The sequence below is a fragment of the Cololabis saira genome, chromosome 1, assembly GCF_033807715.1.
Source record: "Cololabis saira isolate AMF1-May2022 chromosome 1, fColSai1.1, whole genome shotgun sequence".
NCBI classification, from domain to species: Eukaryota; Metazoa; Chordata; class Actinopteri; order Beloniformes; family Belonidae; genus Cololabis; species Cololabis saira.
This window is the reverse complement of record NC_084587.1, coordinates 922,925-949,217: the sequence shown is the minus strand read 5'-3', so window position 1 is coordinate 949,217 and position 26,293 is coordinate 922,925. Positions and strand designations below refer to the sequence as shown.

The window sequence follows — 26,293 nt, the reverse complement described above, 5'->3', positions numbered from 1 at the left end:
GTTGGATCAGAACCAGATATGCTGAGTACTGGATATTGATTGGACTCGTATTGGGTATCGCCGTGGTAACGGGAACTGGATCGATATCAGGGACTGGATCAGTAACGAGTATCAGACTCTGGATCGGTACCAACCCGCATCTGATGTCAGATTAGCATCGATTAGCATCAGATATTGGTTCCAGGTATCGTGCAGAGTATCGGATTGGTATTGTGTATCGGATCGATATCGGACTTCGGGATACGGACTAAAAAGTGAACAGAACCCTGAAACTGAAAGACCGGATGAAGCGGGGAGGGACGGATCAAACTCGTAGCTCCGCCTCCGGCGACGCCCACATGTTTCCTCCGAAGCTCAGGCGACGTTTTGGGTAAAAAAGGTGCGACGCTCGGGTCGCCGTGGGAACCGAACTTGGCTATAAAAGTATAAACGGCGGTAAGAAGGAACCGCTCCGCGAGTAAGAAAAAGAAAAGTGACCGTAGAAAGAGGAAAGAGGTTCCCGTCGCTAGCGGCTTTAAGGCAAATCTACCCACTATTGCTAACAGAACAGCTAGTTGGCGCATCGAGAGTTTCCACGTATGAAAGAGTCGGGGACGGATGGAAAACACGGAAAACCAAAACCTGGACCCTACTGGTCTCTACAAGTCCCTCCGTACGGGTCCCAACTGGTCCCAACTGGTCCCTACGTGTCCCAACGGGTCCCTACGGATCCCCACTAGTCCCTACAGGTCCCTACGGGTCCCAACTGGTCCCAACTGGTCGCTACGGGTCCCTACGGGACCCAACTGGTCCCTACGTGTCCCTACGGGTCCCAACAGGTCCCTACTGGTCGCTACGGGTCCCAAACTGGTCCCTACGGGACCCAACTGGTCCCTACGTGTCCCTACGGGTCCCAACTGGTCCCTACAGGTCCCTACGTGTCCCAACTGGTCCCTAGGGGTCCCAAATGGTCCCTACAGGTCCCAAATGGTCCCTACGTGTCCCAACTGGTTCCTACAGGTCCCAACTGGTCCCAACTGGTCCCTACGGGTCCCAACTGGTTCCTACAGGTCCCTACTGGTCCCTATGGGTCCCAACTGGTTCCTACGTTTCCCTACGGGTCCCTAAAGGTCCCAACTGGTCCCTACGGGTCCCAACGGGTTCCTACAGGTCCCTACGGGTCCCAACTGGTCCCTACGGGTCCCAACTGGTTCCTACAGGTCCCAACTGGTCCCTACAGTCCCTACTGGTTCCTACGGGTCACTACTGGTCTACAGAGTCTGTCTACGGCCGGTGTTTATGTTTGTTTCTTTCTAGTTTCCAACGTTTGGTTTCCTGTTTCCTGGTCTGGTTTCCTGTTTCCTGGTCTAGTTTCCTGGTCTTGTTTCCTGGTCTGATTTCCTGTTTCCTGGTCTGGTTTCCTGTTTCCTGGTCTAGTTTCTGGTCTGGTTTCCTAGTTTCCTAGTTTCCTTGTCTGTTTCCTGGTCAGTTTTCCTGTTTCTTGGTCTGTTTTCCTGTTTCCTGGTCTGGTTTCCTGTTTCTTGGTCTAGTTTCCTGTTTCCTGGTCTGGTTTCCTGTTTCCTGTTTCCTGGTCTGGTTTCCTGTTTCCTGCTTCCTGGTCTAGTTTCCTGGTCTGTTTTCCTGTTTCCTGGTCTGGTTTCCTAGTTTGGTTTCCTATTTTCTGGTCTAGTTTCCTGTTTCCTGGTCTGGTTTCCTAGTTTGGTTTCCTGTTTCTTGGTCTAGTTTCCTGTTTCCTGGTCTGGTTTCCTGTTTCCTGGTCTAGTTTCCTGGTCTGTTTTCCTGTTTCCTGGTCTGTTTTCCTGTTTCCTGGTCTGGTTTCCTGTTTTCTGGTCTGGTTTCCTGGTCTGGTTTCCTGGTCTAGTTTCCTGGTCTGTTTTCCTGTTTCCTGGTCTGTTTTCCTGTTTCCTGGTCTGGTTTCCTGTTTTCTGGTCTAGTTTCCTGGTCTGTTTTCCTGTTTCCTGGCCTGGTTTCCTGGTTTCTGGTCTAGTTTCTGGTTTCCTGGTCCAGTTTCCTAGTTTGGTTTCCTATTTTCTGGTCTGGTTTCCTGGTCTAGTTTCCTAGTTTCTGGTCTAGTTTCCTAGTTTCCTGGTCTGGTTTCTGGTTTCCTGGTCTAGTTTCCTAGTTTCCTGTTCTGGTTTCCTGTTTCCTGGTCTGGTTTCCTGGTCTGGTTTCCTGGTCTGGTTTCCTGTTTCCTGGTCTGGTTTCCTGTTCTGGTTTCCTGGTTTCCTGGTCTGGTTTCCTGGTCTGGTTTCCTGTTTCCTGGTCTGGTTTCCTGTTTCCTGGTTTCCTGGTCTAGTTTCCTGTTTCCTGGTCTGGTTTCCTGGTTTCCTGGTCTGGTTTCCTGGTCTGGTTTCCTGTTTCCTGGTCTGGTTTCCTGTTTCCTGGTTTCCTGGTCTAGTTTCCTGTTTCCTGGTCTGGTTTCCTGGTTTCCTGGTCTGGTTTCCTGGTCTGGTTTCCTTTTTTCTGGTCTGGTTTTCCTGTTTCCTGGTCTAGTTTCTGGTCTAGTTTCCTAGTTTCCTGGTCTGTTTTCCTGTTTCCTGGTGTAGTTTCTGGTCTGGTTTCCTGGTCTGGTTTCTGGTTTCCTGTTTCCTGGTTTCTGGTTTCCTGTTTCCTGGTTTAATCTCGACAGCAACTGGAAGGATTTATAAAAGTGTGTAAAAGTGTCGGTTGGGAAGAAAAGCTGAAGGCTGCTGCGGTAACGAGTCTGAACGACGACGACGCGGTTGGAGGTTCGACGACGAGAAAAACACGACTTTTCAGAATAAGAGCCTGTGACATCACGGAAGTGGGCGGGGCCAACGCGGAGGGAAGACGAGGATGGAGGAAGACGGTTGGAGGAGGTTCCGGTTCGGACCGGTCGGAGCTGGAAGGAGGACTGGACGGTCAGTGCTCAGGAAGCCAGACCTCGGGAGGCCTGGCCTTCAAAATAAAAGCCCCACGCGAGGTCTGGCCTTCAAAATAAAAGCCTCCGGGGGGCGGAGACATCCAATTAGTGCAATTTAGAGAGACCGCTGCACCCGAGCTCTCTGAAAGCTGCCTACAAATAAGACCAGAAGAAGAACCGTGACGTCAGACGCCTCAACGCCGCCGCCGCGCCGTCGTACATTCATGAGTTCAGACGGACGAGGACGAGGTCCGGAAGGTTCTTCTCTGGAAGCTGCCGGGAAATGTCACCCGTTCTTGTCTCCGCCCTTTTCTCCAGCCTGGAAAACACACAGACACACACAATTCACACACTCTACAATCATGGAATTGATTCACTGGTCTCTCAGCACAATTGACCAAATTTTTGCGACAAGAAGTCAGGGGGTAAGGGAGCCCTCTTGCCCCGATGGGACATTTTTAGCTGGATACACAATGGATTCCTACAAATACTGGAAACCTTTGTGTCTCAAGATTCTGTCTGTCGAGGATGTTGAAGATGCTTCATAATTGGATTTATGATAGCAGGATTTCTCTTGATAGGAGGGGGGGGAAACCTGGTGTACCGACAAACGCGTAAGTCGTCGACAGCTGTTCTGGCTCTTTCAGAGCTGCCGGACGTGGCTGAAGGATCAAGCACGGCGATCAACACTCAGACTTTAACGTTGGGGGAGCAAAGCCGTAAGCTGGATGTGATTCTTGAACAGAATCTCAGGCTGGCGGCGTCTTTGAGCTCATTGGCAAGATGGATAAGACCCTGGAGAAGTTGGAAGCTCGGCTTGGCGGGAATTGATCACAAATTCGTCTGATTGGAGTCGCCATTGATGAACCAGAGACTGAAGGCAGACGGGAAATTACTGAGGCTGCCTGTTTTCAATATATTGGTTGATTCTATAATCTGGCCTTGACAGGGCGGTTTTTTGGCCGATCGCTCTGGTCACAATCTTCCTGGTGGAATGTAAACAAGGTGACTCTGCTCCCACTAGCCCTCCCCCTCACACGAACATCTGTGGACCCTGTTTTCAGAACTGACCGAGCCGCCTGATAACATCAAGGACATTGGGTGAGAGCAGGGACAGGGATTAAGATAGAAGAGTGTTAGGGCCAGGCAGGAGAAAAATAATAGTATTTTAGATTTATTTTTTCATTATGCACTGCAAGAAAAAAGTCGAAATGTTGAGAAAAAAGTTGAAATGTCGAGAATTAATGTTGAAGTACAATTTTGAGAAAAAAGTCGAAATTTCGAGAAAAAAGTCGAAATGTTTAGATTAATGTTGAAGTACAATTTTGAGAAAAAAGTCGAAACGTTGAGAAAAAAGGCGAAATTTTGTCTTTATTCACGAAATTTCGACTTTATTCTTGAAATTGTATGTAATCTCGTCATTTCGACTTTTTTCTCGACATTTCGACTTTTTTCTCGACATTTCGACTTTCTTCGTACAATAAAAAAAAAAAATCTTCCCCTCTCAAATATTTTTTTAACTCTTGGGGGCCCCCTAGTGGTCACGGGGCCCTAAGCAGCCGCTTAGTTCGCTAACGCCTTGGTCCGGCGGCGTTACTCACCCCGGGCTTGTGGAGATTGTTGTCCTGCAGGGCGAAGAGGCCGCCCCCCCCTTGCAGGCCGCCGCCCCCCAGGGGCGAGGTGGGGGAGGAGCCTAACGCCCCCGTCAGCGTGAGGCGCTGCAGCTCCCGCTGCCTCTGCTGCTGCTGCAGGATCTGGCAGACCAGCAGCTGCTGCTCCTGGGGGGGAGAGGAGGAGGGGATTTCCAGGGTAACGGGAGGAGGGGAAGGAGGGGGGGGGGGGGTTACCACGGTAACGGGGGGAGGTGTTACTGTAGCTCCTAATGTTAGTGTTGATATATAACTGTTTGATGATGATGATGAAGGTGAGGGTTAAGAGGATATGGAGGATGAGGAGGATGAGGAGGATGAGGATGAACAGGGTGAAGAGGATGAAGAGTTACCGGAGTGAAGTTCTGTGAGGCCAGAAACTGTTGGAGCTGCTGCTGTTCAAGTAGAAGCTGCTTCTGCTGCTCGGAGAGGAGAGAGGACCTGAAACAGAGCAGGTCACATGACACCCTGAAACACAGACCGGGTCACATGACACCCTGAAACAGAGCAGGTCACATGACACCCTGAAAAAGAGCAGGTCACATGACACCCTGAAACAGAGCAGGTCACATGACACCCTGAAACAGAGCAGGTCATATGACACCCTGAAACAGACTGGGTCACATGACACCCTGAAACATAATCCTAAAGATGGGTGTGCTAAGGAACTTTTAAATATTCTGGATCTTTTTGGTCTTTCCCAGTACGTTAGATCCAACACATAACAGCGGTCACATGTTAGATCTGGTTATTTCCAAAGGTCTTAATATCTCAGAGGTTGTGGTGAACGATGTTGCTCTTTCAGAGTATTAGGGCCATGCAGGAGAAAAAATATTTGAGAGAAGATTTTTTTTTATTGTGCACTTCGAGAAAAAAGTCAAAATGTCGAGAAAAAAGTCGAAATGTCATGAAATGTCAATGTTTTTTTATGAAAAATAAAAAAAGTCGACCAACAAAATCCTGATCCACAATCATGACATTAAAACAGGCAATTTCTGAGGTAACAGCAGAAACTTTTAACGGGGAGCAGCATTACCGTCTATATTCATATTTATATTATCTATATTCAGCACCAAATGTCCCTGTTTGAAAGTGTGAAGCACAAAAAAAAAATCACTATTGAAATTTCCTTTACAGGGGTGGAATCCGCCGTCTGGGAGAACTTTAAAATGAAAATGTCCATGTAACAGTTCCGTAGTTTTACCGCTCTCCATGTCTGTTTTAGCTTTTCCGCATGTTTTTCCGCCAACTCTCTTCCGGTTTCGCAGCAGAATTTTCAAAACAAAAGCATGTGAGCGACATGCGTTAATGCGCGATAAAATAAATGTCGGCATTAATAAATTAATGAGTTAATGCGATAATAACGCGTTAACTTACCCAACCCTAATATATATGTATGTATATAAATAGATTGTATTCTGTTTATTTTTCTGTACTCTTTTTTTATCATGCATGTTCGAAATAAAATCTTCAAATCAAATCAAAAACATTATTCTCAGCATTTTGACTTTTTTCTAGACATTTTCATCAGCGACGGTGGCTACGTACGGGCTCTTGGGCAGCTGGAAACTCTGCGCCAGCGCCTCGGCGTTGAGCGGTGGCGGCTGCGGCCGCAGGGCCGGCAGCGCGGCGCCGGCGTTCTGCCCCGGGGACTGGATCACGCCGTTCAGACCTCCCAGCATGCCGTTCACCGCCAGCTGAGGGCTTCCCGCCAGCGACGCCACGATGCCGCCCATGAGAGGCAGCCCGGGGGCGGGGCCTCCGGCCTGGGCCCCGCCCCCCAGCCCAGAGGCCCCGCCCCCCAGCCCGTTCAGCAGCGGCGGGCCGAAGGGGGCGGGGCTCTGCTGCGGCGTGGGCGTGCTCTGGAAGGACAGCGAGGAGCTGCTGCGGGACGGAGATCCGGAGTGCAGCTCCTGCAGGGGAGACGAGGACGGGAATTTAGGCTTCTACGGACCAGAGAAGAAGAACAGAGAAGAAGAAGAACAGAGAAGAAGAACAGAAAGAAAAGAGAAGAAGAACAGAGAAGAAGAAGAACAGAGACGCTGCAGCGTTACAACTCCGTCTACGGAAAGCTAGACTTCGTAGTAGTAGTTTGAGCTAGACATGCAAATTGCTCTGTTGTTGGTTGTAAGAACCAACACAAATGTCTGTATTCTGTCTTTGTGTCCTCCCTTGCTACACGCCATTCAGGCAGCCAATCAGCACAGAGCCTCATTAGCATAGCCCCGCCCACTCAGAATCCCGCATAGATAATGAGGTTAGAGACTGGGAAGATAAAGACATGGTTTAGAGGCTGAATTTCTAATTTATTTAGCAAAAACAATCAAAAGCTTGTTTTTAAGACATTCAAGACCTGTTTAAAATAGGAATTAGATCCATAATAGGTCCCCTTTAATGATATTTAGCGGAAGCTTCTCACCTCTGACGACGTGACGAAGGAGGCGTCATTCAGGAAGCCTTTGGGGAGGGGGCTCTTCCCGGAGCCCAGGGGGTCTGAGGAGAGAGGGGGGGGACAGGTGAGGACTGGGCACCCAGGGGTGCACCGATGGCACCCAGGGGTGCACCTAGGGCTGGACGATATATCGAGATTTTAATATATATTGATATATTTTCAAACGCGATATGGTACGAGACAATATCGTTTATATCGATTTAAAATAATATATATATATTTTTTTTTATGATTTTGTTATAGCTTATTTTGTGACAAATTGACTTGAATGTTTTATTTGAGATTTGCACAAATGTTTTGTTATTTGCACAACTGTCAACCTCAGTGGAAAAGTCTGCCTGTTACTGTCTACATTGCATTAATTCCAGTGTATTTTAATTTAATTGTTATGCAGGAAAGGGATATTTGTTTTATTTTATTCAAGAAGCATTTTTATTCTATATATGCAGGCAGTTTATTTTTATTTAATTTGTTTTATACATTTTGATATTGTGCAGACCTCTGTTAATAAAGGAACCTGTGTGACATTTGGCACAAGGCTTTGTATTAAAACTGACTGTTTTTTTAAGGGTTTGATCAGAAAAAAATGAAACTAACAGAGATGCTAACAGAGATGCTATGCTATAATGCTTTGGGGGAAACCCCAATTATGGCACAGAAAAAATATCGTTATATATCGAGTATCAACATTCAGCTAGAAAATATCGAGATATGACGTTTGGTCCATATCGCCCAGCCCTAGGTGCACCGATGGCACCCAAGGGTGTCATCAGGGTACCCAGGGGTGTCATCAGGGCACCCAGGGGTGTCATCGGGGCACCCAGGGGTGTCATCGGGGTACTAGGAACCCACAGAAACATGAAAAACCAACAGCAGATAAACATAGACCAGATCCAGACCTGTACACGACGACAGGAAGCTGATGTGGGCGTGCAGGGGGGCGTGGCTTGATAGGGCGTGGCCGTGGAAGGGCGTGGTCAGCTCCGAGTTCAGCATCTGCAGACGCTCCTTCTTGGCCGACAGGCTGAGGATTTGGTCCTGGAGACGCTGGTTCTCCTGCTGCAGCGAGTGCAGCGACTGCAGCATCTCCACGACTGAAAACACCGAAAACAGAGCTGCAACAAGGACCTAGAGGGACCTGCAGGGACCTGGAGGGACCTGCAGCATCTCCACGACTGAAAACACCGAAAACAGAGCTGCAACAAGGACCTGCAAGGACCTGGAGGGACCTGGAGGGACCTGCAAGGACCTGGAGGGACCTGGAGGGACCTGCAGGGACCTGGAGGGACCTGGAGGGACCTGCAAGGACCTGGAGGGACCTGCAAGGACCTGGAGGGACCTGCAAGGACCTGCAGGGACCTGGAGGGACCTGCAAGGACCTGCAGGGACCTGGAGGGACCTGCAAGGACCTGCAGGGACCTGGAGGGACCTGCAGGGACCTGCAAGGACCTGGAGGGACCTGGAGGGACCTGCAACGACCTGCAACGACCTGGAGGGACCTGCAGGGACCACCGGGCTTGTACCACCGGGGTGGAAGGGCTGAAGGATTAATTAGTGCCACGAGGCATGCTCCTCCATAGCTATGCCATAGCAATGGAGCTATGGAGAGGAGTGCCTCCGGACAGATTTCGGTTCGCTACTCCTCCTACAGATTTCAGTCGACCGAGGCGCATCATATATCAAAACGTGTGTCTCCATCGGGAATGGTGTGCTATGACTTTTGGTGATGAAATTCCCAATTTTCCCAAAGTTATTCCCAAAAAAACGGCCAAAAAACCCCATTCAAAGTGGATGGGAAAAGGTAAAAAAAAAAAGCAAAAATCCACCTTTTTTCTGAGTCACCTAACTTTCTCATACCTGCACATTGAAATGTCATTCAAACTTCAAAACAGAGGAAAACGTCTCTACTCTCCAAAACACCAAATAGTGTCTTCCTAAGATGTACACCTTTCAAGATATGAGCACTCAAGCGAGGACTGGAAATCACTTTCTTGTTAAATCTAGAGTGCAGGTATCGGTTGCTAGAGTGCGAGAAACAGTAAAAAATAACCCAAATTTTTATTTGTAACTCGAGCTCACAGCCAAACTGTAAAAAGGAGACAAATAATTTTTTGTCAGAATGTAGACATCGGTGTTGGGATTCATAAAATGTGACTTTGACAGGCGGGGTATGCACAAAATTTAAACGGGGGGGGGGCCGAGAGTGGCGCCAATACCTGTCTCAGTCCCCATTGACTGTAATGCAATCAAACGTTTTCTTCAAAAGAATCTCACTCTGACTTCGCACTGAGCTTACTCACTCATTTTAAGGAATATCTCAATAAAATTAATATTGTCAGAATCTGCCGGGTTCTGTGTCTCTCACAATGTTTTCATTTTTTGGCTATGAGCTACGGTTTGATCACAAATCGGAGTGATTTTAAACCTTGTCAGAAGCCAAAATTTGGGTTTTTCTCACAGCCAAACCGGAAGGTTCTGAAGTCGAGGTTCTTGTTGCCGGGGTTACCGATGGTACCACCGGGCTTGTACCACCGGGGTGGTACCACCGGGCTTGTACCACCGGGGTGTTACCATCGGGCTTGTACCACCGGGGTGTTACCATCGGGCTTGTACCACCGGGGTGGTACCTGCCGCACACGTAGAGCCACGAGGACCCGCTGATTCTGTTCCTGAACTCACTGTTGACGCCCATCTCTCCGTTGCCGTGTTTCTCCAGCAGCAGCTCGATGTGGGCGCTGGCGGCGGGGACGTTCTCGGGTCGGGCCCGGGCCCCGGGGCCGAGCCCGTCTCTCTGGTCGAACAGCAGGGGGAGGCAGCTCATGGGAGACCTGCGATACACGGAAACACGACACCTGTGTTTGATTCGGGGACAGTTCGAACGGGGACAGTAACTCAGCGAGGACGGAGACGTACTGTGAGGACAGACTCTCCCGCGGCGACGTCCCCTGACACGGGAACCGGCAGTCGTCCAGGTCGGACTCTGGGAACAAAGCAAAGCCGGGTCAGCAGGACTCCCTCGGGTGAGGCTGCGGGTTCGAGCCGCCGGCGTCTCACCTGGCAGGGCGGATCAGGGGGATCCGGTAACCCGGATTAAGACTAGTTACTGGTTACCTGGTAAACCGTCTCACCTGGCAGGGCGGCGTGGTGGCTCAGTAGGTTGGAGGCCGAGGTCAAGCAGCTGGAGAATGGCTGGGTGGACGAGCTGTAGGAGGAGGAGGAGCCGGGGGGGACCTGGGGGACGAGAGGGACGACAATATTTTTATTCCGATTTTTTCCCATTTTATCACCCAGTGCTCCTAATTAAGTCAGTCCTGGGCATTGCTCCCTCTACCAGCCCCGGGAGGCCAAACTGAGCTCAGGTCTCCTCCTTGAAGCGGGCCGCTTCAACCTGAGGAGTGAGCAGGCCGCTTCAACCTGAGGAGTGAGCAGGCCGCTTCAACCTGAGGACTGAGCAGGCCGCTTCAACCTGAGGAGTGAGCAGGCCGCTTCAACCTGAGGAGTGAGCAGGCCGCTTCAACCTGAGGAGTGAGCAGGCCGCTTACACCTGAGGAGTGAGCAGGCCGCTTCAACCTGAGGAGTGAGCAGGCCGCTTCAACCTGAGGAGTGAGCAGGCCGCTTACACCTGAGGAGTGAGCATCGGATCAAGACTAGTTATGGGCTAGGATTACCCGGATTAGGACTAGTTATGGGTTAATATTACCCAGTAACCCAGATTAAGACTAGTTATGGGTAGGCCTGGGACGATAATCAATAAATCAATTAATCGCACGATAAATGAAAATGGACTCGATAATGTTTCCGGCCTCGATAAATGGCCATATGCACGCATATTTGTTTTATGCGGGGTGGCGGTTTCTGCGAGGGGTGCGGAGGTCCCCGGGCGGGTCCCGCACGTCGCGACCGGGCGTCCCGACGGTCTGCACTTGGGGGCACGAAGGCTCGAACCCCCCGTTTGCTTGTTTTATTTGTTTTGCATATTTAAAAGTTCTCATGTCAAATAAAGGTTTAATTATTACATTTGAAAGGGTGTACTTGCATTATTATGAGATATTAACATTACATAAGTGCTTATTTTGGTCTCGACAATGTCGACAATAATATCGTTTATCGTCAATAATTTGTGAGACAATATATCGTCCAGCAAAATTTGTTATCGTCCCAGGCCTAGTTATGGGTTAGGGTAACGATTAAAACAAGTTACGGGTTAGGGTAACCCCGTAACCTGGATCAAGACTAGTTTTGGGTAAGGGGTTACCTGGTCACCCAGATTAAGACTAGTTATGGTTACTCCCCCACTCACCTGTGTGCTGGAGGCGTTGACGGACGGCAGGGACAGCGAGGAGACGTGGGACTGCAGGGGTCCTGAGGACATTGGGGTGCTACACATGCCCCCCCCCAGAGACAGGGAGGTGCTGCACACCCCCCCACCTAGGGAGAGAGGGGTGCTGCACACCCCCCCACCTAGGGAGAGAGGGGTGCTGCACACCCCCCCACCTAGGGAGAGAGGGGTGCTGCACACCCCCCCACCCAGGGAGAGAGGGGTGCTGCACACCCCCCCACCCAGGGAGAGAGGGGTGCTGCACACACCCCCACCCAGGGAGAGAGGGGTGCTGCACACACCCCCACCCAGGGTGAGGGGGTCCTTCAGACTGGAGTAGATACCTGAGCAGGAACACAGAAGGAACAAGGTTTAGGTTCCTACTTTCTCATGAAAACCTTTGATAATAATGGATCTGATTCACAACGATTCCATCACTCGTTCACTCCTCATTCATTTCCGGCTCTTGGTGAAGGCGGGCGCTTTTCTGCTCCTCTCCCTTCTTATCTGCCCTGCTTAGTTTTGAGTCCTTCACCTTTATTGCTTGCAAAATGTACACAAATGTGCAGCAGCCCACCGTGGCACTCTCGAAATTTCTGCGAGGAAATTGTCTAGTTAGTGCCACGGCTGCAGCAAGAGGCACTCCTCCTCATTCACTCCTGGTGGGGAAGTAGGTGTAGCCAGAGCTGCTCTGGACGACCTTAAACGACCCTAGACAATCCTAGACGACCCTAAACGATCCTAGACGACCCTAAACAACTCTAGACGACCCTAGACAATCCTAGACGACCCTAAACAACTCTAGACGACCCTAGACAATCCTAGACGACCCTGAACGATCCTAGATGACCCTAAGCGAGTCGCGACCCTAAACGACTCTAGACGACTCTAAACAACTATAGATGACCTAAAAACGATCCTAGACAACCCTAAACGACTAGACGACCCTAAACGACTCTAGACGACCCTAAACGACGTTAGACGACCCCGGATGACCATAAACGATCCTAGACAACCCTAAACGACTCTAGTCGACCCCGGATGACCATAAACGATCCTAGACGACCCTAAACGACCTGGCATGACCCTGGATGACCCCGGACGACCCTGAACGAACCTAGATGACGTCCCCCTCTACCACCTGAGCCACTGCCGCCAGGACAAACAAATACAACCTCAGACAAACGACAGACAACTGTTACTGCAGAGTACCGGGAACCAAATAAAGAGAACCAAGTACCAAGTACAGTCTCGAGAACCAAATACTGAGAACCAAGTTCAGAATACCAAATAGCCAACACTGAGAACCAAGTACGGAGGTTAAGCTGAAGTCTGGAGCTGCTGATCATCATCATTGATGACCTGATCAGCAGGTGTGAGGGAACATTCAGGTGTGTTAACACAACACCAAGAGGAAAAGATATCAGCGGTGCTCTTAGAGAAGCAGTTCTGTCTGCATATTAATCTGAAAATGTTTATTAAAACCTTTTTTTATTTTTCATTAAATTGGGAGTTCTCGGTCGTTCTCAGTCCACAAAACTTATGAACATAAACGGCTGGTAGCTGGAACTCTGGGGGATGATGGTGAACCAAATGTGCAACAGCAAGTATCACGATGATCCAGCTGGTGGTTTCCTGCCGACGTGCTGATGATCAGTTCAGCAGCAGCAGCAGCGCGGCTAACGCTGATGCCGTGGTAACGCTGATGCCGGCCCACATCCTGTAGCCGCCCTGCGGGGCCACGTGGTACCGCCCACATCAGCTCTGTCTGCTGTTTTACTGCTTCACTTGAGCCGGTGAGACAGCGAGACGGCGTCGCACCGACGTGCTGATGTGGGTTCGGGGAAATGAAGAGAAGGAAGTGACGCGTCTCGCGGATTCAGTCGCCGCAGGTTTGAGACTCGATCAGAAAGTAGGGCAGGAAACGACTCACGTCTATCTGGGGCCTGATCTGCCTCACGGTGAAGAACCTCCTCGCTACTCGAGGAGAGCCGCCGAGCCGGAGGCCGACGCCGCCGTGACGATGACGCCGCTGAGCCGGACGCCGACGCCGCCGTGACGATGACGTCATCTTGATGATGACATCATCACGAACCGCCGCGTCACAGAAACGTGAAAACGTTGAGGTGCAGAGAGGAAACTAGCTTGTTTCCTCTCTGCACAAACACACACATATGCACTAGGGATGGGCGGTATGGACTAAAACATTTATCACGATAATTTCTGGCATTTATCCCGATAACGATAAAAATGACGATAAAAAAAATTTCAATAAAAAAACGTCATCAACGGGAATTTATCCTTCTATCTATCTATCTATCTATCTATCTATCTATCTATCTATCTATCTATCTATCTATCTATCTATCTATCTATCTATCTATCTATCTATCTATCTATCTATCTATCTATCTATCTATCTATCTATCTTTCTTTCTTTCTTTCTTTTAGGCTCATATCTTTCTTTCCTCGCTCACTTCCTTCCTTCCTTCCTTCCTTCCTTCCTTCCTTCCTTCCTTCCTTCCTTCCTTCCTTCCTTCCTTCCTTCCTTCCTTCCTTCCTTCCTTCCTTCCTTCACGTACGTTGTGTGTGGATTTAACACAGAACCATAAATCAGTTTTACACAAAAACGTCATCAACGGGAATTTATCGTTTTTACCGTGAGATACAAATTCTTATTGTGGGGAATTTTTTTGACGGTTTATCGTGAACGGTAAAATATCTGCCATTCCTAATTCTGACACTCACACTCACACTCACGCACGCACGCACGCACGCACGCACGCACACACACACACACACACACACACACTCACACGCACGCACTCTCACACACACACACACACACGCACGCACGCACGCACGCACGCACGCACGCACGCACGCACGCACGCACGCACGCACGCACGCACGCACGCACGCACGCACGCACGCACGCACGCACGCACGCACACACACACACACACACACAGGAAGTGCCCCCCCCCCCCCGACTCACCGAGCAGCGATCCGGCCCGTCCTGCAGAGAAACCTCCCCCCCCAGCGGAGGAGTTGGGGGGGAGGGGGGCGGGGAAGGCGGGGTGGGGGGCGGAGCCTGGGTACAGCGCCGGGGGCGGGGCCTGCTGGTGGGGGGGCGGGGCCTGCTGGCGGAGCTCCTCCTCCCGCCGGTCCCGGTTCTTGCTGCCCCGCGGGCGGCCCGGCCCGTGCCGGCTCTTCTTGTTGCCGCGGTGACGCCTCTCGCGGGGCGGGGGCGGCGGCAGGGGCGGAGGGGGCGTGGCCTTGTCCTTCAGCTCCGCCTCCTCCAGCACAGGCGGCGCGCTCAGCGGCGACGGCTTGCAGATCTTGCGGATCTTGGCACCGACGAGGCCCGACGAGGACGTGATGCGCATGATGGAGCCGAAGGTGGAGATGGTGACCTGGGTGAAGTTAAAAGAAGATGTTTTTTTTCTTCTTTTCCTTCCCTTTTTTTCCTTTTTTCCCCCTTATTTTTCCCTATTTCCCCTTATTTTTCCCTTTTTTTATTTTTTTCCCCTTATTTTTCCTTTTTTTCTCTCTCTCTTTTTTCCTTTTTTTCTAGTTAGAAAAAAAAAGAAAAAAAAAAGATGTATTTCTTTTAAAGGGGTCCAGCTGTGGAATAGTGTTGATCTCAAACTTAAGCAACGTACTTCCCTTGTTATGTTCAAAACATCATTATGTGTATTTATATTTGGGAGTTATGGCTGTAATTGAAAAAAGGGGAAAAGAGATATGTATGTGTATGTATATGCATCTATGTGTGTACAAGTGTGTATGCAAGTGTATGTACTACGGGAGAGTATTAGGGCCAGGCAGGAGAAAAGATTTTTTTTCATCCCCCCCCTGAAATAAAAACGGTCCAAATCATCCCCCCCTGAAATAAAAACGGTCCAAATCATCCCCCCCTGAAATAAAAACGGTCCAAATCATCCCCCCCGAAATAAAAACGGTCCAAATCATCCCCCCCTGAAATAAAAACGGTCCAAATCATCCCCCCCTGAAATAAAAACGGTCCAAATCATCCCCCCCGAAATAAAAACGGTCCAAATCATCCCCCCCTGAAATAAAAACGGTCCAAATCATCCCCCCCTGAAATAAAAACGGTCCAAATCATCCCCCCCGAAATAAAAACGGTCCAAATCATCCCCCCCTGAAATAAAAACGGTCCAAATCATCCCCCCCGAAATAAAAACGGTCCAAATCATCCCCCCCTGAAATAAAAACGGTCCAAATCATCCCCCCTGAAATAAAAACGGTCCAAATCATCCCCCCCTGAAATAAAAATGGTCCAAATCATCCCCCCTGAAATAAAAACGGTCCAAATCATCCCTGAAATAAAAACGGTCCAAATCATCCCCCCTGAAATAAAAACGGTCCAAATCATCCCCCCCGAAATAAAAACAGTCCAAATCATCCCCCCCTGAAATAAAAACGGTCCAAATCATCCCCCCCTGAAATAAAAACGGTCCAAATCATCCCCCCCTGAAATAAAAACGGTCCAAATCATCCCCCCCTGAAATAAAAACAGTCCAAATCATCCCCCCTGAAATAAAAACGGTCCAAATCATCCCCCCCTGAAATAAAAACAGTCCAAATCATCCCCCCCCTGAAATAAAAACGGTCCAAATCATCCCCCCTGTAAAACTGACATCCCTCCTTTCCATCCCTTATGTCATTTCATCAATGAATGTGGTTTTACTGCTATTTCAACATTTAGAGTCATCACCAGAAAAATAAAACCAGAAAAATAACTTATTTGACAATTTTCACCTGTTTTAAGTACATTTTCACTTGAAATAAGTAGAAAAATCTGCCAGTGGAACAAGATTTATCTTCTTATTACAAGCAAAAAAAATCTTGTTCCACTGGCAGATTTTTCTACTTATTTCAAGTGAAAATTGACTTGAAACAAGTGAAAATGGTCAATTAAAACAAAATTTTGTCGACATTTCAACTTTTTTCATAAAATCTTTGACTTTTTTTTCTGAAAATTTCAACTTTTCCCTGGACATTTTGACTTTTTTTCTCTAAATTTTGACTTTTTTCTCAAAATTTCAACTTTTTTTCTCAACATTTCAATTTTTTTTCTAAAAATTTCGAGAAAAAAGTCGAAATTTTCACCTGTTTTAAGTAGATTTTCACCTAAAATATGTAGAAAAATCTGCCAGTGGAACAAGACTTTTTTGCTTGTAATGAGAAGATAAATCTTGTTCCACTGGCAGATTTTTCTACTTATTTCAAGTGAAAATTTACTTGAAACAGGTGAAGATTGTTGTTTTTTCCAGTGATGAGTCTTGTTTTAAGTGTAATGAGATACTTAAAAATAAAGCGTGCATATCTGATGTTGCTCACAGTCATCCTGAGTTTGCTCAGGGAGCTTGTGTGTACGCCCAGATACATGACAGATTAGAGGGAACATTGTTAACACCATGTATTGTGTAGCTTCAGTTGTGTAGTAGCATTAATAAGCTCTGCTCCTGCCTGAGCCTTTTTCAGTCAAATTGTAAAATTTGTCTCTTCATTGTTGCCTTGAAAGGTTTAACTGAAATAAACTTAAACTAACTAAATTAACTAACTAACCTTGTTCTCAAAGGGGGCGGAGCTGCCGTCGGGCCGCTCGTGGCTCTGCGCCGCCGCCGCTAGCGGGGCGTCGGCCGGCGTCAGCGCCGGGGGCTTGTGGTACTCCTCCTCCTCTTCCTCCTCTTCTTCCTCCTCCTCCTTCTCCTCGTCTTTCTCCTCCTCCTCTTCCTCCTCTTCTTCGTGCACGGCGGGCCTCCGGTGCCGCGCCTTGCGCTCCTCGCCGCTGTGGTCGTCACTGCGGTCACCGCGGTCGCTACCACGGTCACCTCGATCGCTACCACGGTCGCCTCTGTCGCTACCGCGGTCACCGCGGTCGTGCTCTCGCTCCAACCGGGACGAAGACGAGAACTGGTGGAAGTCCTGGGGGGCGGAGCCTCCTGCGGGACAAACGTAGCTGCCGTCAGACACACAGAACCAGAACCAGCAGGGGGCCGGTACACTACCACTAACAGAACTGGTACGAGCAGGGGGCCGGTACACTACCACTAACAGAACTGGTACGAGCAGGGGGCCGATACACTACCACTAACAGAACTGGTACGAGTAGGGGGCCGGTACACTACCACTAACAGAACTGGTACGAGCAGGGGGCCGGTACACTACCACTAACAGAACCAGAACCAGCAGGGGGCCGGTACACTACCACTAACAGAACTGGTACGAGCAGCGGGCCGGTACACTACCACTAACAGAACTGGTACGAGCAGGGGGGCATTACACTACCACTAACAGAACTGGTACGAGCAGGGAGCCGGTACACTACCACTAACAGAACTGGGACGAGCAGGGGACCGGTACACTACCACTAACAGAACTGGTACGAGCAGGGGGCCGGTACACTACCACTAACAGAAATGGTATGAGCAGGGGGCCGGTACACTACTACTAACATAACTGGTACGAGCAGGGGGCCGGTACACTACCACTAACAGAACTGGTATGAGCAGGGGGCCGGTACACTACCACTAACAAAACTGGTATGAGCAGGGGGCCGGTACACTACCACTAACAGAACTGGTACGAGCAGGGGGCCGGTACACTACCACTAACAAAACTCAGTGTTTGAAGACTGGAGTTATAAATTGCTGCGACTCCTCCGCCTCGGCCCGTGCTTCTAGGAATATGACCACTAAAGTAGCCGGGCGGAGTCGATTCATTCAAACTAACATACTCTTCCTCCTGTAGCCATGTTTCTGTTAAACAGAAAATATCACTCCTGCTCTCTGTAACTAGATCGTTTACTAACAGAGACTTGGAGCTTAACGATCGTATATTTAGTAATCCGCATCTAATTTTTCGGTCTCTAATTGGTACCAAATGTGCAAACGTGGGTGTGCAACGTGGTAGTGTGATGTGGTAGTGCAAAGTGGGAGTGTAATGTGGTAGTGTAATGTGGTAGTGTAACGTGGGAGTGCAACGTGGTAGTGTAACGTGGGAGTGCAACGTGGTAGTGTAATGTGGTAGTGTAATGTGGTAGTGTAACGTGGGAGTGCAACGTGGTAGTGTAACGTGGGAGTGCAACGTGGTAGTGTAATGTGGTAGTGTAACGTGGGAGTGTAACGTGGGAGTGTGACGTGGTAGTGTAATGTGGTAGTGTAACGTGGGAGTGCAACGTGGTAGTGTAACGTGGGAGTGCAACGTGGTAGTGTAATGTGGTAGTGTAACGTGGGAGTGTAACGTGGGAGTGTGACGTGGTAGTGTAATGTGGTAGTGTAACGTGGGAGTGCAACGTGGTAGTGCAACATGGGAGTGCAACGTGGTAGTGTAACGTGGGAGTGCAACGTGGTAGTGTAATGTGGTAGTGTAATGTGGTAGTGTAACGTGGGAGTGCAACGTGGTAGTGTAACGTGGGAGTGTAACGTGGGAGTGCAACGTGGTAGTGAAACGTGGTAGTGTAACGTGCTAGTGCAGAGTGCAACGTGGCTCTTCTCTTCCGGCTCTCGGCGAAGGCGGACACTTTTCTACTCCTCTCCCTTCTTATCTGCCCTGCTACTGCTTTTGTCCTGTCTTGTCTTTTTAGAGCTTCTCTTTTTCACTCCTCTGAAATTCTACAATCATGGAATTGGTTAACTGGTCTCTCAGCACAATTGACCAAATTTTTGTGACGAGAAGTCAGGGGGTAAGGGAGCCCTCTTGCCCCGATGGGACATTTTGTGCCGGATACACAATGGATTCCTGGAAACATTGGAAGCCGTTGTGTTTGGTGATCCTGTCTGTCGAGGACGTTGAAGATGCTTCATAATTGGATTTATGATAGCAGGATTTCTCTTGATTATCCTCTTGATCGGAAGAGGGGGATTCCTAGTCTACCGCCAAACACGTAAGTCGTCGACAGCTGTTTTGGCCCTTTCTGAGCTGCCCGACGTTGCTGAAGGAACAAGCACGGCGACCAACACTCAGACTTTAACGTTGGGGGAGCAGGCCCGTAAGCTGGATGTGATTCTTGAACAGAATCGCAGGCTGGCGGCGGTCTTTGAGCTCATTGGCAAGATGGATAAGACCTTGGAGAAGTTGGAAGCTCGGCTTGGCGGGAATTGATCACAAATTCGTCTGTTTGGAGTCACCATTGATGAACCAGAGACTGAAGGCAGACGGAAAATTCCTGAGGCTGCCTGTTTCTTTTCAATACAATTGTTGATTCTATAATCTGGCCTTGACAGAGCGGTTTGGCCGATCGCTCTGGTCACAATCTCCCTGGTGGAATGTAAACAAGGGGCTCTGCCCCCACTAGCCCTCCCCTTCCCAGGAACATCTGTGGACCTGTTTCAGAACTGACCGAGCCGCCTGATAACATCAAGGACATTGGCTGAGGAGCAGCTCTGAGCGAAGTTCACGGACTTACCGCTTGCAAGTGCAACGTAGTAGTGTAACGTGGTAGTGTAACGTGGTAGTGTAACGTGGGAGTGCAACGTGGTAGTGTAACGTGGGAGTGTAACGTGGTAATGTGATGAAGCATTCCAACAGCACATTGCCCCAGCCTCATACCCCGCTTGACGCATTGTCATGCAAGTTCCAGCTCCTGAGGACCCCTGCAGGGACGAGCACTTGCAGGCAGCTCCAGTCTCATTCAATGCTCAAGACATTGTCACGCAAGTTCCGGCGTCTTGCATCCCTGCCGAGACAGGCACCGTGGAAGTGGATTTGACTTCCAGCCCCTGCAGAGACGAGGACCATATATGGACTTCCTGACTCCTCAGGGGTAGTCCCAAAACTGAAAGATCACACCTGACTGTCTCTCACTAGGCTGGTTTATTCCTGTCTTTGTTGATTGAACTTTTGTATAAAAACCCTGTGGCCAAATCAATCTGGGTCAGCATTTCAACCAGACCCTGCTCTGTGTAGACGTGCTCACCGCCGGCTGAATAAAAACTCACTATACCACAAAGCGGACTTCTGAACTGGTTTTGATAAATTCCTCAACAATTGCAATGTGGTAGTGCAATGTGGGAGTGTTCTGGGTCAAGGGAGTCCCGGTTCTGGGTCCAGGGAGACCCGGTTCTGCTGGTTCTGCCAGTACCGGCGGTTCTGCTGGTTCTGCCAGTACCTGTGTTGAAGGGGCTGGACGAGCAGGAGGACGAGGAGCAGCTCTTGCCAGAGCTGCCGGGCTTCTTGCTGCGGTGGCCGTGACCGTGGGAGCTCGGCTTCCTGGACTTGCCTTCGCCGTCCTTGCTGCTGCTGTGGTGACTGGAGACCTGGGGGGGACACGGTGGGTCAGAACCGGACCGGACCCGGGTCAGAACCGGACCGGAACTACCCAGGACCACCCGACCCGGACCGGGTTTCGTACCTTTTCGATGCCGCTCGGCGCCACCGAGGGGTTCAGGTTCAGGTTCTCCGTGGATTTCTTGTGTCGCTCCTTCGGACGGATCTTCTCCTTGTGACTCTAAAGGAAACAACCACAGAAAGGCGTTGTTGAGTGGGCGGAGCCTTTACGAGGGGGCGGAGCCATCCTCCATGTTTACGTTACTGCTGTTGTTGAGGGGGCGGAGCCATCCTCCATGTTTACGTTACTGCTGTTGTTGAGGGGGCGGAGCCTCCATGTTTACGTTACTGCTGCCTGTAAGATGCCTTTATAGATATGCAGCAAGCCCCGCCCCCTCCCTGTCTGCTGCACTTCAGCCCCGCCTCCAACACACTCCCCCTCAATCTTAGCTCCACCTCCAAGGCTCCTCCCCCTCAGTTTCAGCCCTGATTCCAAGGCCCCTCCCAGCAGAAGAGCCAGGTCTGCCGGACCTTCCTGGCTACTTGTGGCACAGCGCGGCTACGTCGCGACTAGAGGTGGGTGCAATTCATCGATGTGTTGATGCATCGCGATGCGTCACGTGACGATTTGGAATCGATTATTTTATTAATTTTTTTTAAGTTATCCTATCCAGATTCCAGACTGAATAAGCTGCTGAATCATTTCATTTTCAAGAATGCACATTTCTTATTGTTCACTTGAAATATGGCAGATATGTTTACACTAAGTAAATATCTAGTTTACTTGAATTAATGAACTCATTAAATCCAGGGCTTGACCGTTTTCAGTGTTTTCCACCAATAGAGGGCGCTCTCATGCAAGTGCAGCTTTCCCTGGTCAAAGTTAAGGAAGTCAAAGAGCAAATGTTTACATAGTCATAAAATACATTATTTTGTGTCTTTGAAAAATACATGTCAAATGTTCAAAAAACCTTGTTATTTGTGAGTGTTGTTAGAGGAACTGAGTTCATTGATTGGCTATTTATTTACAAATGTAGCCATAGATGAAGACAAAATCAATCTTGTATGGAAAAAAGCATTAAAAATTACAATAATCCAAGAATCGTGGCACCAATAATAGAAATCGAATCGAATCGTGAGGTATCCTTGTTTGCACACCCCTAGTCGCGGCTAGGTCGCGGCGCGGCTACGTTGCGGCTACGTGGCGGCGCGGCTACGTGGCTACGTTACCTCCATCAGGGGCCCGGGTTCGTCCCTCACCTTCCTGGGCTTGTGGTGGTGATGCTGCTTCTCCGCCGACGGCGAGCTCGACCCGCGGAAGTGTCCGAAGGAGCTCTTGCTCTCGCCGGAGCGAAGCTTCTTCTGCTGGAAACAGAAGAAGAAACATGAGCGTCACAGCTGCAGAACACAGAACAACCACAGCTAGCCGGGCTTCAACCACAGCTAGCCGGGCTACAACCACAGCTAGCCGGGCTTCAACCAATTCAATTCAATTCAATTCAATTCAATTTTATTTATATAGCGTCTAATACAACAGAGTTGTCTCTAGACGCTTTACAGAGACCCATACCCAGAACATGACCCCCGAGCAGTTATTACATAAACAATGGCAGGTAAAAACTCCCCTAATGGGAGAAAAACCTTAAGCCAAACAGTGGCAAGGAAAAACTCCCCTTTAGGAGGGAAGAAACCTTGAGCAGGACCAGGCTCATCAGGGGGGACCCTCCTGCCGAGGGCCAGACTGGTGGGTCAGGGACGGCAACAGCACAGCAGGCAGGTGGAAGCAGCAACGGGATGACCGGGGGTGGGGACCGCAGGCCAGCACACAGCTCCCGAAGCTCCGGCCCAATCAGCAAGTCCCAGGTTGGGGTGCAGGGTCAGGAAAAGACTTGTGCTCCGTAATGCAAGCTACAAGCCACCCATGGCCACCTGCAGGACAAAAGAGAGAAAAGGGAGGAGAAGGGGGGGCCAGCAACGAGATGACCAGGGGTGGGGACCGCAGGCCAGCACGCAGCTCCCGAAGCTCCGGCCCAATCAGCAAGTCCCAGGTTGGGGTGCAGGGTCGGGGAAAGACTTGTGCTCCGTAATGCAAGCTACAAGCCACCCACGACCACCTGCAGGTTCCGGTGTCCGGCAAAGGATGCTGCAACATGGACAAAAGAGAGAAAAGGGAGGAGAAGGGGGGGGCCAGCACAAGAAACCACAGGAGCGACTCTGACACACTAAAGTTTACACTACCTAGAGATTTACCAACACCAGCTAGAGGTTTACTAAACACTAACTATAGGCTTTACTAAACAGAAATGTTTTAAGTTTAGTTTTAAAGGTGGAGGTGGTGTCAGCCCCCTTAACCCAGATTGGAAGTTGGTTCCATAATAGTGGCGCCTGATAGCAGAACGCCCGCCCTCCAAATCTACATTTAGATACTCTAGGAACTACAAGTAAACCTGCACTCTGAGAACGGAGAGCTCTGACAGGAACATAAGGCACTATCAGGTCTTGCAAATAATGCGGAGCTAAGCCGTTTTGGGCTTTATACGCAAGTAATACAATTTTAAATTGGATTCTGAATTTTACGGGTAACCAATGGAGCGACGCTAACACTGGAGAGACGTGGTCTCTCCTGCTAATTCCTGTCAGTACTCGTGCTGCTGCATTTTGGATCAGCTGGAGCCTATTCAGCAAATTACTTGGACATCCTGCTAACAACACATTACAGTAATCTAGTCTAGAAGATACAAACGCATGAACTAGTTTTTCTGCATCACTCTGTGAGAGGATTTTCCTAATCTTTGCAATATTACGGAGATGGAAAAAGGCTATTTTACAAACCTGATTGACATATGGTTTAAACGACAAATCCTGATCGAAAATAACACCAAGATTTCTCACAGTTGCACTGGAAGCCATCGCAACACCATCTAATCCCTTCCTAAGATGCTCTGGACCAAGAATGATAACCTCTGTTTTATCTGAATTTAGAAGCAGGAAATTTCTGGACATCCAGTCCTTGATGTCCCTAAGACATGCCTGAAGTTTAACTAACGGTTCTGTTTCATCCGGCTTCATAGACAAGTAGAGCTGCGTATCATCAGCATAACAATGAAAGTGTATGCCGTGATTCTGGATTATACTTCCCAACGGCTGCATGTATAAACTGAACAAGATTGGCCCTAGCACTGAACCCTGCGGAACACCATAACAGACCCTTGACTGTTCTGAAGAAACCTCATGTACATGAACAAACTGGAACCTGTCAGATAGGTATGATTTAAACCAACATAGAGCTGTCCCTTTAATCCCAACAACATGCTCTAACCTGTGCAGTAAAATGCCATGATCTATAGTGTCAAAAGCAGCACTGAGGTCCAGTAGAACCAGTATGGACACTAATCCCTTATCTGAGGCCATAAGGAGGTCATTCGTGACTCGAACAAGTGCTGTCTCTGTGCTATGATGCATTCTGAACCCTGACTGAAAGACTTCAAACAGATCATTTCTATACAAATAGTCACATAACTGGCTTGAAACTGCCTTTTCCAGAATTTTAGACACAAATGGAAGGTTGGAAATTGGTCTATAATTAGCTAAGGTGTCTGGGTCAAGAGAAGGTTTTTTAAGTAAAGGTTTAATTACTGCGACTTTGAAAACCTGTGGTACATATCCTAAACTTAGGGATAAGTTAATTTGGTCCAGTATTGTCGTACCAATAAGAGAAAAAATATGTTTGAATAGACGAGTCGGGATGGGGTCTAACATACATGTGGTTGACTTAGCTCTATTAACGAGTGAAGTCAGCTCAGGGAGGTCTATAGGATCAAAACAGTCTAGAGACAAGTCAGAGCCTAGGGAAGTCGTTAAAGCTGAAGAAACACCTACAACCGGCTGGTTGATTTCTTCTCTAATTCTCGCGATTTTACTGTTGAAGAAGCCCATAAAGTCCTCACTACTGAGAGCTGCAGGAATGCACGGCTCAACAGAGTTGTGACTCTTTGTCAGCCTGGCTACAGTGCTGAACAGAAAACGTGGGTTACTTTTGTTATCCTCTATCAGCGTTGAATAATAAGCTGTTCTGGCTTTGCGAATGGCTTTTTTATATACTATTAGAATATCTTTCCATTCACGATGAGAGTCTACAGACCTACAAGAGTACCACTTCCTTTCCATTTTACGCACGTTTTGTTTCAACATGCGGATATCTGAATTATACCAGGGAGTTAAGCTCCTGTGGCTAGAAACCCTCCTTTTCAAAGGAGCAACTTCATCTAAAGCTGAATGCAACAAATCAGCAGTGTTACTAGCAAGGAAATCAACATCTGCAGAGGTAGAACCCAGGTCACTGGCCTCGACTACATCACTATTTCGCACTGTCGTAAGATAAGCAATGGCCTCCCTAAATTTAACAATAACTTCATCAGACAAACATCTGCTAAAATAATACCTCCTATTTTGCACTTCAACATCAACAAAATTAAATTCAAACGTTATTAAGTAATGGTCGGATAAAAGGGAGTTTACAGGTGACACCAACAGACCATCAGTTTCAACACCGTAGGTGAGAACGAGATCGAGAGTATTATTAAAACAGTGCGTCGGTTTATCCACTTTTTGTGAGATACCCATTGATTCTAGAAGAGAATCGAAGGCTAATTTAAGATTATCGCTTTCAACATCCATATGAATGTTAAAATCACCCACTATGATGAATTTATCTGTGCTGATCAATAATCCAGAAAGGAAATCTGAAAATTCAGACAAAAACTCCAGATACGCACCAGCAGGGGGCCGGTACACTACCACTAACACAACTGGCTTCTCTGATTTCCGGCTCGGAAATTTCAGACCAAGCATGAGGCTTTCAAACGTATTATGATTGCACTTGGGTTCAATTTTTGTTTGGAGACCGGAGTTATAAATTGCTGCGACTCCTCCGCCTCGGCCCGTGCTTCTAGGAATGTGATGATTAAAGTAGCCGGGCGGAGTTGATTCATTCAAACTAACATACTCTTCCTCCTGTAACCATGTTTCTGTTAAGCAGAAAATATCACTCCTGCTCTCTGTAATTATATCATTTACTAACAGAGACTTAGAGCTTAATGATCGTATATTTAGTAGTCCGCATCTAATTTTTCGGTCTGTAATTGGTACCAAATGTGCATTGGTTTTAATTTTTACAAGGTTATCTTGGTTAACGCCTCTATAACGCTGCACCTGGTGAACTTTTGGAGGGCGGGGAACTGCAACCACTTCTATTTTGCTAGGCACCTGGCCAGAGTCGCCAATATCATGTAATCCTACAGTTTTAGAGTCGCTAATTACATAATGCAATCCTACAGTTTTGTTGGCAGGCGTTGGTCCTTGAGAAGCAACAGATGTGTCGCTGAGTGGGGAAAAACGGTTAGACACATGAAGCGGGTGGTGGTGTTCTGTGAGCCCATTAAGACTACCCTTCCTCCGAACCGTCACCCAGCTGCCCTGCCTGGCCGGCTGCCGGGGAGCTGCAGGGGAGCGGTTACGCTCAGCTGCTACGGGCCGGTCCGCAGAGGATTCTATCGGACTATGGTCTGGTTGGCCAAACCGGACCTCTAACTGACTAAGCCTCGCCTCCAGCCCTGTTAAACTACAGCTCTGCATCCTGGCCTGGACCCTGCATTGTCAGGGGGAGTGTCTAATAACATTGGCCAGATTTCTAG

The 26,293-nt window shown here is 48.8% G+C and overlaps 2 protein-coding genes across 3 annotated transcripts in view; both read right to left on the bottom strand.

Annotated features, from left to right (window-relative positions):
- vps54 (VPS54 subunit of GARP complex) overlaps nt 1-26,293 on the bottom strand; it is a 315,827-nt gene that overhangs the window by 114,421 nt on the left and 175,113 nt on the right. The window lies entirely within an intron of this gene.
- The window catches only part of LOC133449390 (protein AF-17-like), a 42,560-nt gene continuing 18,857 nt past the window's right edge, over nt 2,591-26,293 (bottom strand). The window contains exons 7-21 of the mRNA XM_061728534.1: nt 21,831-21,965; nt 20,686-20,781; nt 20,443-20,590; nt 16,899-17,275; nt 14,302-14,719; nt 11,286-11,647; nt 10,114-10,216; nt 9,899-9,965; nt 9,665-9,813; nt 7,885-8,079; nt 6,953-7,026; nt 6,082-6,479; nt 4,887-4,974; nt 4,486-4,662; nt 2,591-3,203 (exon numbers count right to left, since the gene is read on the bottom strand). Coding sequence (XP_061584518.1) covers nt 3,171-3,203; nt 4,486-4,662; nt 4,887-4,974; nt 6,082-6,479; nt 6,953-7,026; nt 7,885-8,079; nt 9,665-9,813; nt 9,899-9,965; nt 10,114-10,216; nt 11,286-11,647; nt 14,302-14,719; nt 16,899-17,275; nt 20,443-20,590; nt 20,686-20,781; nt 21,831-21,965 — 2,820 coding nt within the window. The 3' untranslated portion in view covers nt 2,591-3,170. The remainder of the gene's footprint in view (nt 3,204-4,485; nt 4,663-4,886; nt 4,975-6,081; nt 6,480-6,952; nt 7,027-7,884; nt 8,080-9,664; nt 9,814-9,898; nt 9,966-10,113; nt 10,217-11,285; nt 11,648-14,301; nt 14,720-16,898; nt 17,276-20,442; nt 20,591-20,685; nt 20,782-21,830; nt 21,966-26,293) is intronic.